At 41.7% G+C, this 13,960-nt stretch overlaps 1 protein-coding gene across 7 annotated transcripts in view; it reads left to right on the plus strand.

Annotated features, from left to right (window-relative positions):
* The window catches only part of LOC310880771 (uncharacterized protein), a 48,470-nt gene that overhangs the window by 8,173 nt on the left and 26,337 nt on the right, over positions 1–13,960 (plus strand). For 3 of the 7 annotated variants that reach the window (XR_014571910.1, XR_014571911.1, XM_083797071.1), the window contains 2 exons: positions 5,419–5,517; positions 6,889–7,849. Coding sequence is in view for 4 of the 7 variants with exons in the window: in XM_083797071.1 (XP_083653197.1) it covers positions 5,419–5,423 (5 nt within the window). In the remaining 3 variants the exon portion in view is untranslated. Of the gene's footprint in view, positions 1–3,714; positions 4,563–5,418; positions 5,518–6,888; positions 7,850–10,509; positions 13,322–13,960 lie in introns of those variants that run through there. The other 4 variants (XR_014571909.1, XM_083797070.1, XM_083797069.1 and 1 more) reach the window with 3 other exon arrangements.

Raw genomic sequence — 13,960 nt, forward strand, 5'->3', positions numbered from 1 at the left:
AGGGCGAAAATAAATAAATACACTCTTTTCCTAAATATGCTAATAGGCCACGGTTGTGGCACTTGTGATGACTGAAACTTCTCAGCCTCACTGCTGATGGTTCACATGAGTAACATTACTCAAGTTCATTTTTATAGTAGTGGGCTGTATGCTTACGAGACATAGAAACTTTAAAAAAAAAAAAAGTGAATAGCCTGATTTGCATATTATTTTGTAATTACTCTTTTCTGTATATAAATCCTCTATACTTCAGTTGGCTTGTTCTCTTCTCCAGTGAATCAGTTAACTAAACTACATCATAACACACCTGCTGTGAGGAAAAACAGCGAGGTACTTTGCAAACTCGACTAGAGTAACGTTGCATTGTATGAGACTTCCATGATCCAGCAGCCAGCTGCACCACAAGTCACACTGCTTCCTCGCTATGTGTCTGTGAAGAACGGAATTAACTGGCTATGAAAACCACTGTAAAGACACATTTTTGATGAATTCTGCAAGTGGCCAATGGATAGGGAGAAGGTATCCAAGGGAGCACAGACTTGCTTGCATCTGATGGACACCCTTTGAAATGTGCATTAACTTTCTTTGGGATGAGAAGTGTTTCTTTTCAGGACAACCACTTGAGTTTTGTTATATGAGTTTCATTCAAATGTCATGCGAAATTAGGAGTTAATAGGATCCAGTTTTTATAGCATTGTCCTTACACAACTGCAGTATATAGTAATCGCAGATTGAGTTTCATGCAAGATCCCAAAATGTTTATTTTACAGCATCCTTCGCTATGTTTGTATAGCATTGCTGTGGCCTTTCTCCAGATGGGAACGTGGGAAAGCAAAAGGCAGGTGGCTTGCTCAAGGACGTGAGAAACTATCTTTAGTGGAGTTAACTGGTGCCTTGCTAGCACTTGTGTTAGCTTTGCTTTGGTCTGAGCAGTCACCTGGGTTGTGTTGCATTCCCTTTGCGAGCTGCTAGCACTCCTTAAGACCATATTTTGCAGGAAGGCTGTCCTAAGGATGTGTAGGGCCCAGAGCAACAAGCACAGGCAACTCTCTCATGTCTCTCATTTGTGCTGAGGAAAGATAAGCCTTGCTTATGCTTTCTTTCTCAGTTGATTATGATAAGATTTATCTGCCTCAAGTATGGGAGGTGGGGAAGGCACAAAAGCTTGGTCTAAATCCTTCCTGAGAAGTGGTTCCAACACCAGCCAAAATCAAAGCCTCCTTTCGGTGTTGGGAGCTGGGATTTCTGGTCCTGGGTTGGTATAGCTGTGTCTGAAGCATCGCGAGCCTCAGAGTTTTGCTTCTGGATGTGCAGCAGAATTCAGGTTGACACCAAGAGACCGTGTTGACTGTAGTGAGGACAGAAACACAGAGCTGGGCAGAGCTGAGCATAGACCCAGAAGTCTGGCTTCTCTGGCCTCTGCTTTAATAGCATGGGAAGTTATGGCCTTGGTAAAATGAGGGAAGAAAGATGAGGAGTATCTTCTCATGCAATAGGCTAAAAATATTGAGATATACCATTGCTGAGGTTTTCTAAAAGATTAGAAACTTTTCAGACATCGCCTTCAGCAATAAATGTGTCAAAATGTGGAAAATTAAAATAATCTACTTCTCAGACACAAGGAAGCATCAATATGTCAATTGCTTTGAAAATCTTGCTCATGGTGGGGCTATGGTTAGACTAGCCAGAAGACCCCATGGTCAGAATCTGGTTCTTCTGTTAGAGAAAACAGAATCAAATGAAAAAAAAAATAAAATTTACAGCTTTCTTTGTAAACAAACCAGAAACCTTAAGGCCAGGCTGGATAAGAACACAACAGCTACTAACTGGAATAGTTCAGCTTAGGCTTGATAGAAGAAAATGATAGGTCTCAGGTATAAGCTACCTCACAGGAAGATTGTAATGAAATCCAGCCAGCTTCAAGAGAAAAACAAAAAATATTGATTTTATTCCGAGGAAAGAATGAGAAAAAGAACAGATATACGGAGTCTTCTGTCCACTTACTGCAGTCTGCAGTACTGACTTAGAAATAGGCAATGGGTTAGACTTTTCTTCTTGTGCTTCCTCCTGTAGAAATGCCCTGGGTTAGACACTGAAAGGATTCACTTTGGGATAGTACAGGGGAGGGAGAACAAGGACCTCATGCAAGAACTGACCTAAACTCTGGGAAGGTTTGTATAATCTAATTTACAATAAAATGGTATTTACAACGTTATCAGACAAAGCTTAGCAGTGTTAAGTTAAACAGCATATAATGTGATTAGTGGGGGAGTCGTGCCCATGATGTCATACACATTCTCTGAACTCTTGGAAGGGGCAGATAATGTCTCAGGCATTTATTCTCCGGTGACACATTAAAACAAAAAGTCCCACCTCCATAAAGCTCTGAGAGGATGGGAGGGAAATGTGTTTGTACACATGCAGGCAGACAGCTCCAGGGGAGCTGACGGCACTGCAGGCAGCTGCTCCCTTTGGAGCAGAACTCGACCTGTGGTTGCACCCTACTAGCGTGGTGCTGTGTGGTGGTTAAAACAGGCCCTTGGGAGCTGCTTAGAAGCTCCAAGGTCTATTCCTGACTCTGCCACAGAAGTGGGTTTTGACCGCTAAAGCTTTCTTTGCCTCTGGTTACTCCGTTTGTAGCAAGCAAAGCTAGTCAGCCGTGTCTGTAAAGTGCCCTGAGTGAAGAGCTGCATGTAGATGGAAACCACTGGCATTCTGTTCATTATGCAGAACAAATACAGCTAGACCACAAAGAGCTTTGCTGCAGATAACAGCAAGCAATTTCGTAGTTTGTAATGGCCCATTCAGAAAAAATTAAATCTTTATCTTTCTGTCTCTCTGAGGCAAGCAAAAGGGTATTAAAAATTTTGGCTGGACTAATTAATCTGGTAAGCAATACAAATCCCAGCTATAGGTTCACATCAAAGATAACCCAGCCTGTATTTATTTTAAAGCATACTTGTTGAACTCCGGTGTAGGGATTGACTAGATAGTATTCCTCTTTTCAGTGGTGCATGGAATGAACAGAGGCTAGACTTGAGTTCAGATGGGAGTTACAGATGTAGAGAATGAGACGGGGCCACAGACAGAGCTGGAAAAGCCTGAAGAAAAGCTGTGGGTGGGAAGGAACAAGTGGGCTTGGAAACCATGGCTCACACGTCAGCTCTATTATATGCCAAAATCAACCGCAACACTGGTGTGATCTGCATCTTTTGTCACAACAAACAGTCATCGTCTTGGCTGCAACGCTGCTGCATGTTGATGGCAGTGGTGTGGATTTGTCGAGAACTGGCGTGCGTTACTGTTAGTTGACTGCAGAGAGATGCCTCGAGAGTAAGTCTTTGCTGTTCAGAAAGTGTGAGCCAAACTTTTGTTTATGACTGATGAACCAGAAGCAGGGGCCGAATGTAGTATGAGCAACATGGATCGTTGGGCAGTCCGATCAGACAGGTGGGATGTACTGATAACAGCAGCTAATGAAAGCGAAGCCTACAGATCGTCAGCTTTTAAATAATCAAGATCGACAGATTTACTGCAGTAGCGTAATTTAACACTTTGTAGGTATGTGCTACATCATAGGTGCTGCTTGTATTAAATAGCCTTCAAGTTAAACAGCATTGCACAGTTTATTTAGAGGGGAATTTTTATTTCAGGCATTTTTACATTAATGTTTTTTTCCACTCTTATTACAAATGAAGTATCTTATCGTTGCAGATGGTACCGCCAATGGATAATTCTGCATGATCGTACCAGAAAGACATTTAAAATGACCTAGAGTAAACTCTCTAAGAACCGGGCATCCCAGAAACGTTCCCAAACACAGAACATTTCTAGGAATGAGTATTTCTGTCACTCCCATTTAGAACCACGTACAAATAGTTACCTGAAACCCAGGCCAGCAGAGAAGCTGCACGGGGGCAGATTGCACACTGTGTCTTGAGTCTGGAGAGCTGGGATGGGATGTCCTGTCCTGGGCCTCAGGTTACCCATCTGTAAAAAAGTCGAGTGTGATGCTTTGTATAGGCTCTGGCCTAGGAAAAGTGTTTGGAATGGCTAGTGACAAATGCCAATTAGGGACATAAACAGTCCTTAAAATAAAAAAAAACTTCACCAACTGTAGAGTCTGAATATCTTCATGAACAAAACGCTTTCCTCCCAGCTCTCACAGGAAGCAAGTTAATTGGTAGGCCAATAACTATAATGAGGCAGAACCTGGGGTTTTGCATGTGTATAGCGAGATCCTCCCCTTGGGGCCAAACTCCTGTTCCATATTATGAAAGCAGTAAAAGGTCTCCTCAGCAGGTGCTACATAAAGGCATTTCAGCTTTGCCTTTGCAGCACTGGAATTGCCAAGCTATTGCTTTCCTGAGTCTCCACATGAATTCCCCAACTCAATGTGCAACAGCTGTGTGATAGATACAGCCTTGAGAAAAGGGGTGGCAAAAGAACACCACAAATGGGGATTTAATCAAATAGCACAGAGCTGCAAAACAACATCAGCATGTTTCTACTCAGCTTTCCTTTGGGTAAGGGAACTCAGTATCAGAGTTCAGAGAAGAGAGGTAATGTGTAATTATATGCTATCCAGGGCCACATTGTTTAGCTTAGAGTTAGTGAATAACACTGGATGTGTTCATTAATGCAGTGACTAACAGCATGGTTTACCTAGAATGATGCCTACAAACCTGAAGAAAGATCTTTCTTTTAACTGCCTGCGTGTTGCTACTGCCTCTGTAGATTTAATGAAGGAATGGTTTACCACAGCACCTAGGTTTTAGCCATTCGAGCCAGGAAGTGAATCAGAAGCTGCAATGAGATGGGGCAAGTCTGAGAGAGTGGAAGTAATTCTTGCAGTATAACTTAATTAGAGCAGAGTAGCATTTCCCTTCCTTCAGAGGTGGTTGTGGAAGTAGTTGCTTTCTTCCTTACCGAAGCCTTCTGAAACATAGTTTACACAAAAAAATAGTTTACACAAAAAAAACAAACATAGTTTACACAAAAAAATGAAGTAAGGCCGGATTATATTAAGGGCAAGAAATAGTGAGAGTTACTGTTTTGGACTTGTCCTTGAAAAGGATACGTTTAGAAATGCTTTTTGTTTAATCCTTTTTGGAAGGAAAAATTTGTTGTACATCAAGTCTACCTGTATGAGTTTCCATGGTGTTTCTTAAGAGCTTTTAGGAAGGCTGTCTTCCTTGTCAAATACTGACTATGCCTGTTTGATCCGAGTGATTGCTTAGTTATGATTGACATATAAAATAGGGGAGGAGGTTGCATCAAGGAGAATATAGCTAGCTAACTACTGTGGAGGGTAATGTGTTAGAATAGTCAACACCATTACAAAACTGACTTTTTTTTCTTGTTTAAAAGTCGTAAAAATTTCCTTGATTTTTTTTTTTTGGTGTATGCACTTTACAGAGTGATCAGAAGCTGAACAGCAGCATCTGTCAGAGAAGATAAATGACTTACCAGCAAATCATCGTACTTAAAAGGAAGACAAAGACAAAAACCTGTGGAGTAAGGGAATGAGTTTTAAATTAGCCATTTCGCGAAACTTTGCCCTAATGAAGGGCTAATCTTTGGGCCCCTGCAAAACAAATGAGAGCATCTATTTAGACACAACGGAAACCAGCTATTGAAAAGGCTTTTTCCTTATGAACCTAATTGGCAGCAAAATAGTTCCTTTGGTAGCTGTCTTCATTTAGCAATATCTTTCCCTTTTCCTGATTTATATACAGTAAAGTAAGGACTCGCTTAATTACAAACACATTTGCCTTTTCGCAGGTTGAAAACTAAATATGCTTGAGTGAACCTAGCTAGAGCACTCAAAAATAAGGTGTATAAATTCTGCAGCATAAATTCTCCAGAGGTTGCCTGAGAAGAGCTTTATCTGGAGGAGTTTAATGTAGTGTGCACTCCGAAAGCCTTTTCCGTACATCGAGGCAGCCCTGTGTGCAGGGTTAACTGGAGCGTGGGCCAGCATGGAGATCAGCTAACTTTACACAAGTTAAAATCTGACCGGGGATTTCAAGGATATTTTATTCATTAAATTAGCTTGTTCTTCTATTTTTATATATAAGGGTAAAATGAATATTTATTTTTCTAAAATCTGAAGATAGGATTCTGAAACATCTGACAAAATCTAAAGCATCAGGCACTTGATTGCTATAGGAGCAGGATTGTGCCTTTAAGGCAGAAGGAAGGAATGTGCCAGTCATGGTCCCTCTAAAACAAGGACTTATCTTGATTATAGAATTAGCTTGGTAGTAGAATATGATCTCATCACTGTGAAAGATTACATAAAATATCAACTTGGCTGGCCTTTAAGCAGTTCTTTTCTCAGCTGCATTTGCAGTGCAGCAGTGGCCACAGGGTTCTGTAATTTGAAGAGATGGCCATAAAGATATTTTGGAAAATTTGGCTAATTGTATGAATTCCAGTAAACAAATTCAGGGACAGATAAAAGCATGACTGTCTGATGTTTTCTTTGACTTTTTAAATTTTATTCTAAGACTCTTAGAGCAAGCAAAACTTGAACACGCTTAACTTCATAGGACTTACAATTTCTGTCAAAACCTGTGAAAATAGATACCTGTTAGATGAAAAGTCACGGAAGTCAATGTAGGCTGTAATGTAAATCGGTGCTTAGCTGTGCAGAACCTGTCAGACTGGCAGGTAAGAATCTACCTGGAAAGTAGGTTTCATCTGAGTAATCAGCTGCCCAATCTGAGGTGTCTGAGGAAAATTCACCAGGTTTATTCATTTGCTTTTTGTTTTACGTCAGCATCTGAAGTGTTTCCTAGAACAAGGAAAAATACAAAAAGTATTTCTCTACTAAATCACGTGGATGCCTGGCATGTGTACTATGTGTTTATTTGTTTTTCCAAGGTGAAATTCAAAGACCATACCAATGCCCTGGGCCAAAAGGAAGAACGGGAAGAGATACTGAAACAACAATGGCCAGGCGGTTCTCATGCACTGATTCGAGCTGTGATCTCCTCAGAACCTATCACATTGGGAGAATGACACTGACACCCTTCAGCTCATATGGAAAGAGGATAGGGGAGATCCTGAATACTCAATGCGCAATGTTTGTCCTAAATCCAGTTACCTTTCCCCGATCCACTTTGTTATTCAGTGCATTAATGTCCTCTCCATCATCCTGTGATGTTTGCAGACATAATCCTGCTCTCAGAAATAGTTTCTGCTCCTGCAGCATTTTCTGTTATGCTCAGAAAAAAATAATTAAAAAATAAAAGGCCTCCACAGAGGAAAATTCTCACAAACACTGTCTTCCCCCCCCAGCACTGTCTCCTTTCAGATTTCTGCCACAGCTTGGACTTGCATCCCTGCTGGGTACAGTGCAGGTTCAGGAGCTACTGCACATTCCTTTGTACTACACAGCCCCTTTGAGAACTTTGGGGCTAGAAAGCCTTTCAGCCTCCCACTTTGTATGTATGCAGTGTAATCCATTTGGGTCATGAATGTTAGACTTTATGCTCCAATTGAGAGCCAAACCTTTTTTTTTAAATGCTGTATTCAGTTCCACTTCCTCAGTGGGGCTATAGGTGCCATGCACCATCTGAAGTCAATGTCAAGTGATGGAGGCTATGTGGGCATGATCGGAGCCATGGCTTGATCCCCCACGTCTGTGCAAATAAAACTTGGGTAGATGCTGTCAAGCCTAAGAAAAATTCTTTTATTTCTAGGGATCCCAGGAGCGTTCAAATGACCCCTACGTTTGGAACATAGGCCCTATTCTGAGTGTCAGGTGTAGCAGATTTTAGGTCATTCTGTCTGTTTTCAAAAGCCTGGAAGAATTGTGTTTAGCAGAAAGGGGTTCCCAGCTTTAGCACAGCAGAAGTGTGGTGTGTTTTTTTTTGTTGTTGTTCTTTTGTTGTTGTTCTTTTTCCTCTCTGATTCTTTACCAGAAAACTCAGCAGCAGATCTGATCTAAGATGATGTCTGAAGACTGAATTGGGAAGACAGTTGACTTTCTCTGCTGCAAAAATTGAAACTTCAGTGAAAAGGGATGAGTCATGGGCTTTCTATTTTATGGGCAGTTCATTGAGCTAAAAGAGGAGAATAGAACCTTTTCTAAACTACTCTTTCTTGTAAAATGTGCATAAGCAGAAAACTTTAGTTAATATAATTGAAGTTAAATTAAAAAGAATTGATGAAACATAAGGTAGGACTTAGTCCCGTATCTGTGGTTTTCTAGGTAATCCTGTAAGGAGTGGAAAAAAGATGAACCACGAAGAAAAGAAATTTAATGCAGTGCTTTCCAGTAGACTGCAGTGGGCGTTGGCTCAGAGTCACGGTTCATTTGACTTGTCTTTTAAAATGTCCTGAAATTTCTGTCCATGTCATTTGCAGCGAAGATGCTTATGCTTACTGGGAGCCTAACCTGAAACTGCGAGATGATTTCTGTGCTCCAGAGCCGCAGTGGCTGTCAGGAGGTACAGGGACAGGTGTGAGACTGTGATGAAGCACTCGCTGCCCTGCAGCTCTGTGAAGACTGACAGCTTTTTGGGATGAAATAGAGCTGTGCATTAAGGACCTCAAATTCTTTCCAAGGAATCTCACAGATAGTTGAGAGTGAAGACATTGAGTCATTTCTTGGGAGAGGATTTTGTTTTTATATCCTCAATACAGGGTGTTGCCGTAGTATTAATCATTATTATGGATAGAAACAAATGCATTCAGGCTGCAGTTTTGATCCAATCTGTTTTTCTGCTTTTCAACATTGGTATTTGCTGGTGTGAATTGCGTGTTTTTTCTTTTTCTCTCAGTAACAGTATTTCTAATTATGCCAAATGGGAACAGCAGAAATGGCATGACCCGACTCTACAAGCAAGTCAATTTTTTAAGTTTTGAAACTATAAAGGACTTCTTTTTTTTCCCCAAAAAATATTCAGATGTTAATGTAACTGTGAGGTCATTTGTTCCTTCTCTACTGTACTGTTCATTAAGTTGTGATCTTTGAGAGTTCAGTCTAGAGGAAAACACACATTTGCTTGTGTTGTTTCTTTTAGGATTTAAATTCTGTTTAAATTCTGTTAAGCTACACAAAGAATAGTTGGTCCTTGAGAGATTGGGCACAAAACTACATTTTGTGTGGTTAACATGCTTTAAGCTCTTTATTTTTCTGCTTGTGCTGTCTCCTGTTAGGTCTCTTCTACATTCTCCTCTCAACTGGTTTCTGTATTACAGGCTGTGGTTCTCCCACTTGTGTCTCAATGCCAATCCCATTTTTCATTCTGGTTTCCTAAACTACCACTTCTCGGGTTCAGAAACCTTCTTTAAATTCACATCTTCATTCGTATTCAGAGTTAGTAAGCTGCAATATGTTAAAATAACATCAGCTTCTCTGCCTTCTCTTCCTTGTCTGTCTTCTCTACCTTGGTTTGCACACTGCCAGCATTTCAGAGCAAGCATCAGCTACCTGTTGTGCATTACACAGTACCTCGTTACTTGGCATGTGGTAACTTCTGTCTGAGTCCTGGCATATTCTTAGCAAAAAGTTCTTCCTGTTCATCAGGCCGGATGCGTTGAAGAAGCAGTGTCTAGATCTGGATTGAATCTAGGATAAAGTTGTGAAGTTCAGGACCGAAATGGCAGAGGTGCACTCACCAACAAGGTTTTGGGCCTGAAATGGGAGGCCTACGTTTGGTCATCTGCTCCATCACTGGAGGTGAATGGAGCTGTTCCAGGCTGTTATCAGCTTAACTGAGCTTTTAGTCTCTTTACAATGTTGTGTGTGGGGGGGGTGAGGCTTTTTAATTCTGGATTTGAAGCAATTGGGTTTCAGAAATTTTGGAAAGAATGAGAGACAAGAATGCACTTCCTGCAGTGTATCTCTCCCAGCTCTGAAATTCCTGCCTGTGTTGCCACAGAATGACTTAAAGGCTTCAGCCTCTGGCTTTGAGCACCAAATACTTCATGTGCCTTTTACTATCCCCACCTTTGTTAAGGAAAATGTTATGACATGCTCCTATCATGTTCACAACTTTCTTTCTTTCTTCTACTGATTATTTCCTCCTAGCACCAAAACAAAATTAGACCTGCAAAGAAGATGTTAAATCAGAAACATCTCTACGCTGCTGGCAAATCTCTGCAGCCAGGCTGAGGAGCCCCTAGACCTTATTTTTACTTATTCTGGTTTACACTGATGTCATTTAATTGATTTCAGTGGATTACTTTGGTCAGCTTAGTGTCAGGCTCAGAGGCTATGGCAAATACTTGCGTGTTGCTTCACATCAAAGCTTCACCTCTCAGTACAGCTGCCCTCCCTCATCCCTGGCAGCGAGAAAGTGTAATGCCCTCATAATCACTCCTTTTCCCTAAACCTAAGAGTGCAAAAGGATTTTGATCAGACGCTGTCAAAGAATTGGGCTTGTCCCCCCCCCAAAAAAAAGTTGAGGCTAGAAACATTTGTCTAACATTTTCTTTATGGTCCTAGGGAGGGGTCTGGGCTTTTTTTTTGACCCTGTGCTCTTGCGTTTCCAGTTCTGCTGTGCATCTTTTGTGGGCTGAAGGGGAATTGGTTTGAAACATCTCCATCTGCTTGCCAAGAGCTGCTGCTGCTGTCTCAGCCCTGGGATGAGGAGCAGATCTTCTCTGAGACTCTGTCCATGCTGACTAAGAAGGGGAAGAGAAGAGGCAGGAGTTTCCAGGATTTGCAGATTGATAAGTATAGTCTAAGAGTGGAACTGAGAGCTATCTTGATGTTTTGGGGATGATGCTTTGGGGTGACCAAAATTGTGTGAGGATTACAGAATTCATCACAAAGACTTTAGAAGCAGTAAGTTACTTGAAAACCATGTCTACTTCTGTCTCTTGGTGTATCAGCCAGTGTGGTGATGTACAGGGGCAGCAGGGAATAAAATGCATGTAGCAAAAGCTAGGAAGATTGAGGTTTAGGCTCCCCTTTACTGGAACGCAAGTACAGCTTTGTAGGAGTCAGGGTTTGTCTTCATTGCTTGTTTGAGGATTACAGATACTAATTTTATGTTAAGGATGTCTTAGCTACCCCTCCTGAGGATGATGGCTGTTGTTCTCTGCTCCAGGTACATCCATGCTTCAGCAGAGGTGTAGACCAAGTTTTCTTTGCATTGGAGAACTTTTTGTGTGTGTCATTTACACAGACCCCCCAAACTGCCCGGAGGTCTCAGTGCCTGCTTCTTGTAGTTCAAGCCTATAACTAATTTTGTTGTTGTTGTTGTTGTTTCTTCAAGGGGGTTTGAATCTTGTTTAAATAAATTTTGAAACAACTTCCTCTTCAGTCTTTGGATAGAAATGTCCAGCAAGTGTTACACCAGCTTAAGGGAATGTGCTTTTCTTGAGCTGCTGAGACTGTCTACGTTTTTCATTAGCTTCCCTTCTTTTTTTCTAGTTTTCTTTTTCTTGGTCTCCACTAATCAAATTGAACTTAATACTTGAATCAAATTCTAAACTCTGATGTTCAAAGTGGATTTGTGATCAGGCTGAAATAATTCATCCTGTCCCTGCTGAACCCACCTAATCTACCTGCGACTTGTGTTCTTGCCCTTTTTAGTGCAACGTTTCTGTCACCCAAGCAAGAAAAATAGATCTTCACATGCTTGGCCGATCCATGTAAGCCACTGTTTAGTGAATAGGCCCTTTGGTCTGTCATTTTTTTTCTGCTTGTTTGATAAACTTGAGACATAGTTACTTTGAAGACGGCATTATCTACCTGCTCTGGGAACGGTTCCATGAAAACTGAGATTGGATCTCTGGGCTGCTGACAAGCTAATTCTGGACGTTATTGCAAGCCTCAAGGTCAGTGTGCCTTTCAACAGCAGAATAGAATTTCTGGTGCATTCATCTCATTTTAAATAGGTCTCTCTAAACCTGAGTTACACTTTCTTAATGGCGTGAGAGCTCAAGCTCATATACATTGCAGAGGAGTTTAAAAAATATTGAGATAGGAAAGGAAGAAGACCTTATTTCAAACTTTGGAGAGGGAATTAAGTAACAGCAGGAGTCTTCACCCCTGTGAGCCTCCATCCAATCTCTGGGTTAAAAAAAATACTCACTGTGTTGTAATGAAGCTGAAAAGAACTGGTGAACATGTTTTCTGGGAAACAACTAGAAGGGTTTCTGGAGTGATTTTTGTTTTGTAGTTTACAGGCAGTACCACAATAAGCCCATTTAAGGCAGTTTTAGTGGGGAGGGGAGACTGCAAGAATGGGGATGCTGAGCTCTGTTTCTCCAGGGCAACCTGGGGGTGTTGAGCTGAGACGAGATGTGAGGCTGGTGAGACCGGTGTGGTCATGGGTCCCACTCCTCTCCGACTGCCCCGAGAGCCTTCACCCCTAGAATTCTCGCCTGGCAGTTAGGGGACAGTGCAACTATCTGAAAGGACTGCTAGGTGGCTTCTGCTGTACTGTCAGAACATGCCTACCTCTTTCTTAATTGCCAGTTAGTCTTGGTCAAGCATTTAGGCGGAGTACTACCCAGGTGTGTGGTGACAATATACAGAAAATTTCATCTTGCACACAGAAAAGCTGGCAAAGATGACACCTTGCTACAAATAATAAGTGATAATACAATTTAACTTCCATTGTCAAGCGCAGTTAATGTTACCTACAAGCTGTCCTCCCTTGTTCAGACTTGCTGTTTTTTTTTAGTGCTAAGTTTCTGGAAAGCAGAAGTAGCTGTTGGACTTGCTGGTTCTTTCACCAGCAAGGGTCTAAATACATGCACAGCTGGTCGGAGCTGAGCAGAGCTGGGACTGAGACGACCAGCGGTTGGAACTGCTTGGGTTTTCAAGCAGTAGGGTGACAAGCATAAAAAAGGTAACACTTAAAGAAGGAGAGTTACAAGAGTAGTCTCCAGTGCATTCATTTCTAAGCACTGCCGAAATGGCACGTTAGGAAACAGAGAGGGTGTGTTCTGTAGACCAAGAGATATGTGTCCTGATACACTTGCTGTGCATGAATGTGTGCAAATTGTTATCTCCGTGCTTTGGTTTCTCCAGGAAACGGGGGAAAATAGTAGTTAGATGAAATATGCCATGTCAATTATTTTTCTTTCTTATGAAAGATCCTTCCTCTTTCTCCACGCCCTGCAATGTGTGCCATGTTTTGCATGCTGTTTCTCTACCCTCTGACTTGCTGACCTTCTTCGGGCAAATACAGGTCTGATGTAACTTCCCCCGAGTCCCATCTGACACCGCTGCCTTTTGATCCCATCAGAGCAGTTTTATGATGACTGGAGGGAGCGCTGCAGAGCTCTCAAAGTTCAGTTTTTGTCTGCCCATGGTTGACCCCCACTGTCTGGAAAATCAAAACTCTGTCTGGAGAGAGTCTCGTTGGCTGTTGGAAAGTAGCAGAGAACGGCAGCTATATTTAATCTTTAATAAATGAGCAATATTAGGTGTTTATGGAATGTCTGCAATAGTACATAGTATTAAAGTACAGGTTAATGTTGTTACTACTATTTTCAAGCAAGGGGAAGGTACTGTTACCTTTAATGAAGTGCTTATGGCTTTGTTGATTGCAGGAGTGTCCAGCTCCCCATGCTGCAGGACTGCAGAGTGCCTGAAGAGGTGGTGTTCAGCTTAGGTTTGTGTGTTCAGGCCTATCTGGTGAGACAGGGATTACTGACTGCTGAAATCTCACCTCCAGGTCTTGCACGATTAGACTGGAAGATGGCAGGTCTCTTGCAGGAGCAACTTTCTCCTCCACAAACAGTTCTGTCATTTTGGGGTGAGACTTGTTAAGGCCGAGGTCTCTGGTTTGGCCATATTGGGGTCAGATCTGTTTGTCTTGAGTCAAGGTCTGGATAAATTAAAAACAAAGAAGCACAAGACTGGTTTTTGATGATTTATATCCAGATTGTTTATCCCTGAGTTTTGAAGAAATTTGTATCTGAGGGTTGGATTTCAGGAAACTTTCATTTGGGCAGTGACTGCTTAAAGTGTTGCAAGAACCCT

Source organism: Anser anser (assembly GCF_964211835.1).
Source record: "Anser anser genome assembly, chromosome: 13".
NCBI classification, from domain to species: Eukaryota; Metazoa; Chordata; class Aves; order Anseriformes; family Anatidae; genus Anser; species Anser anser.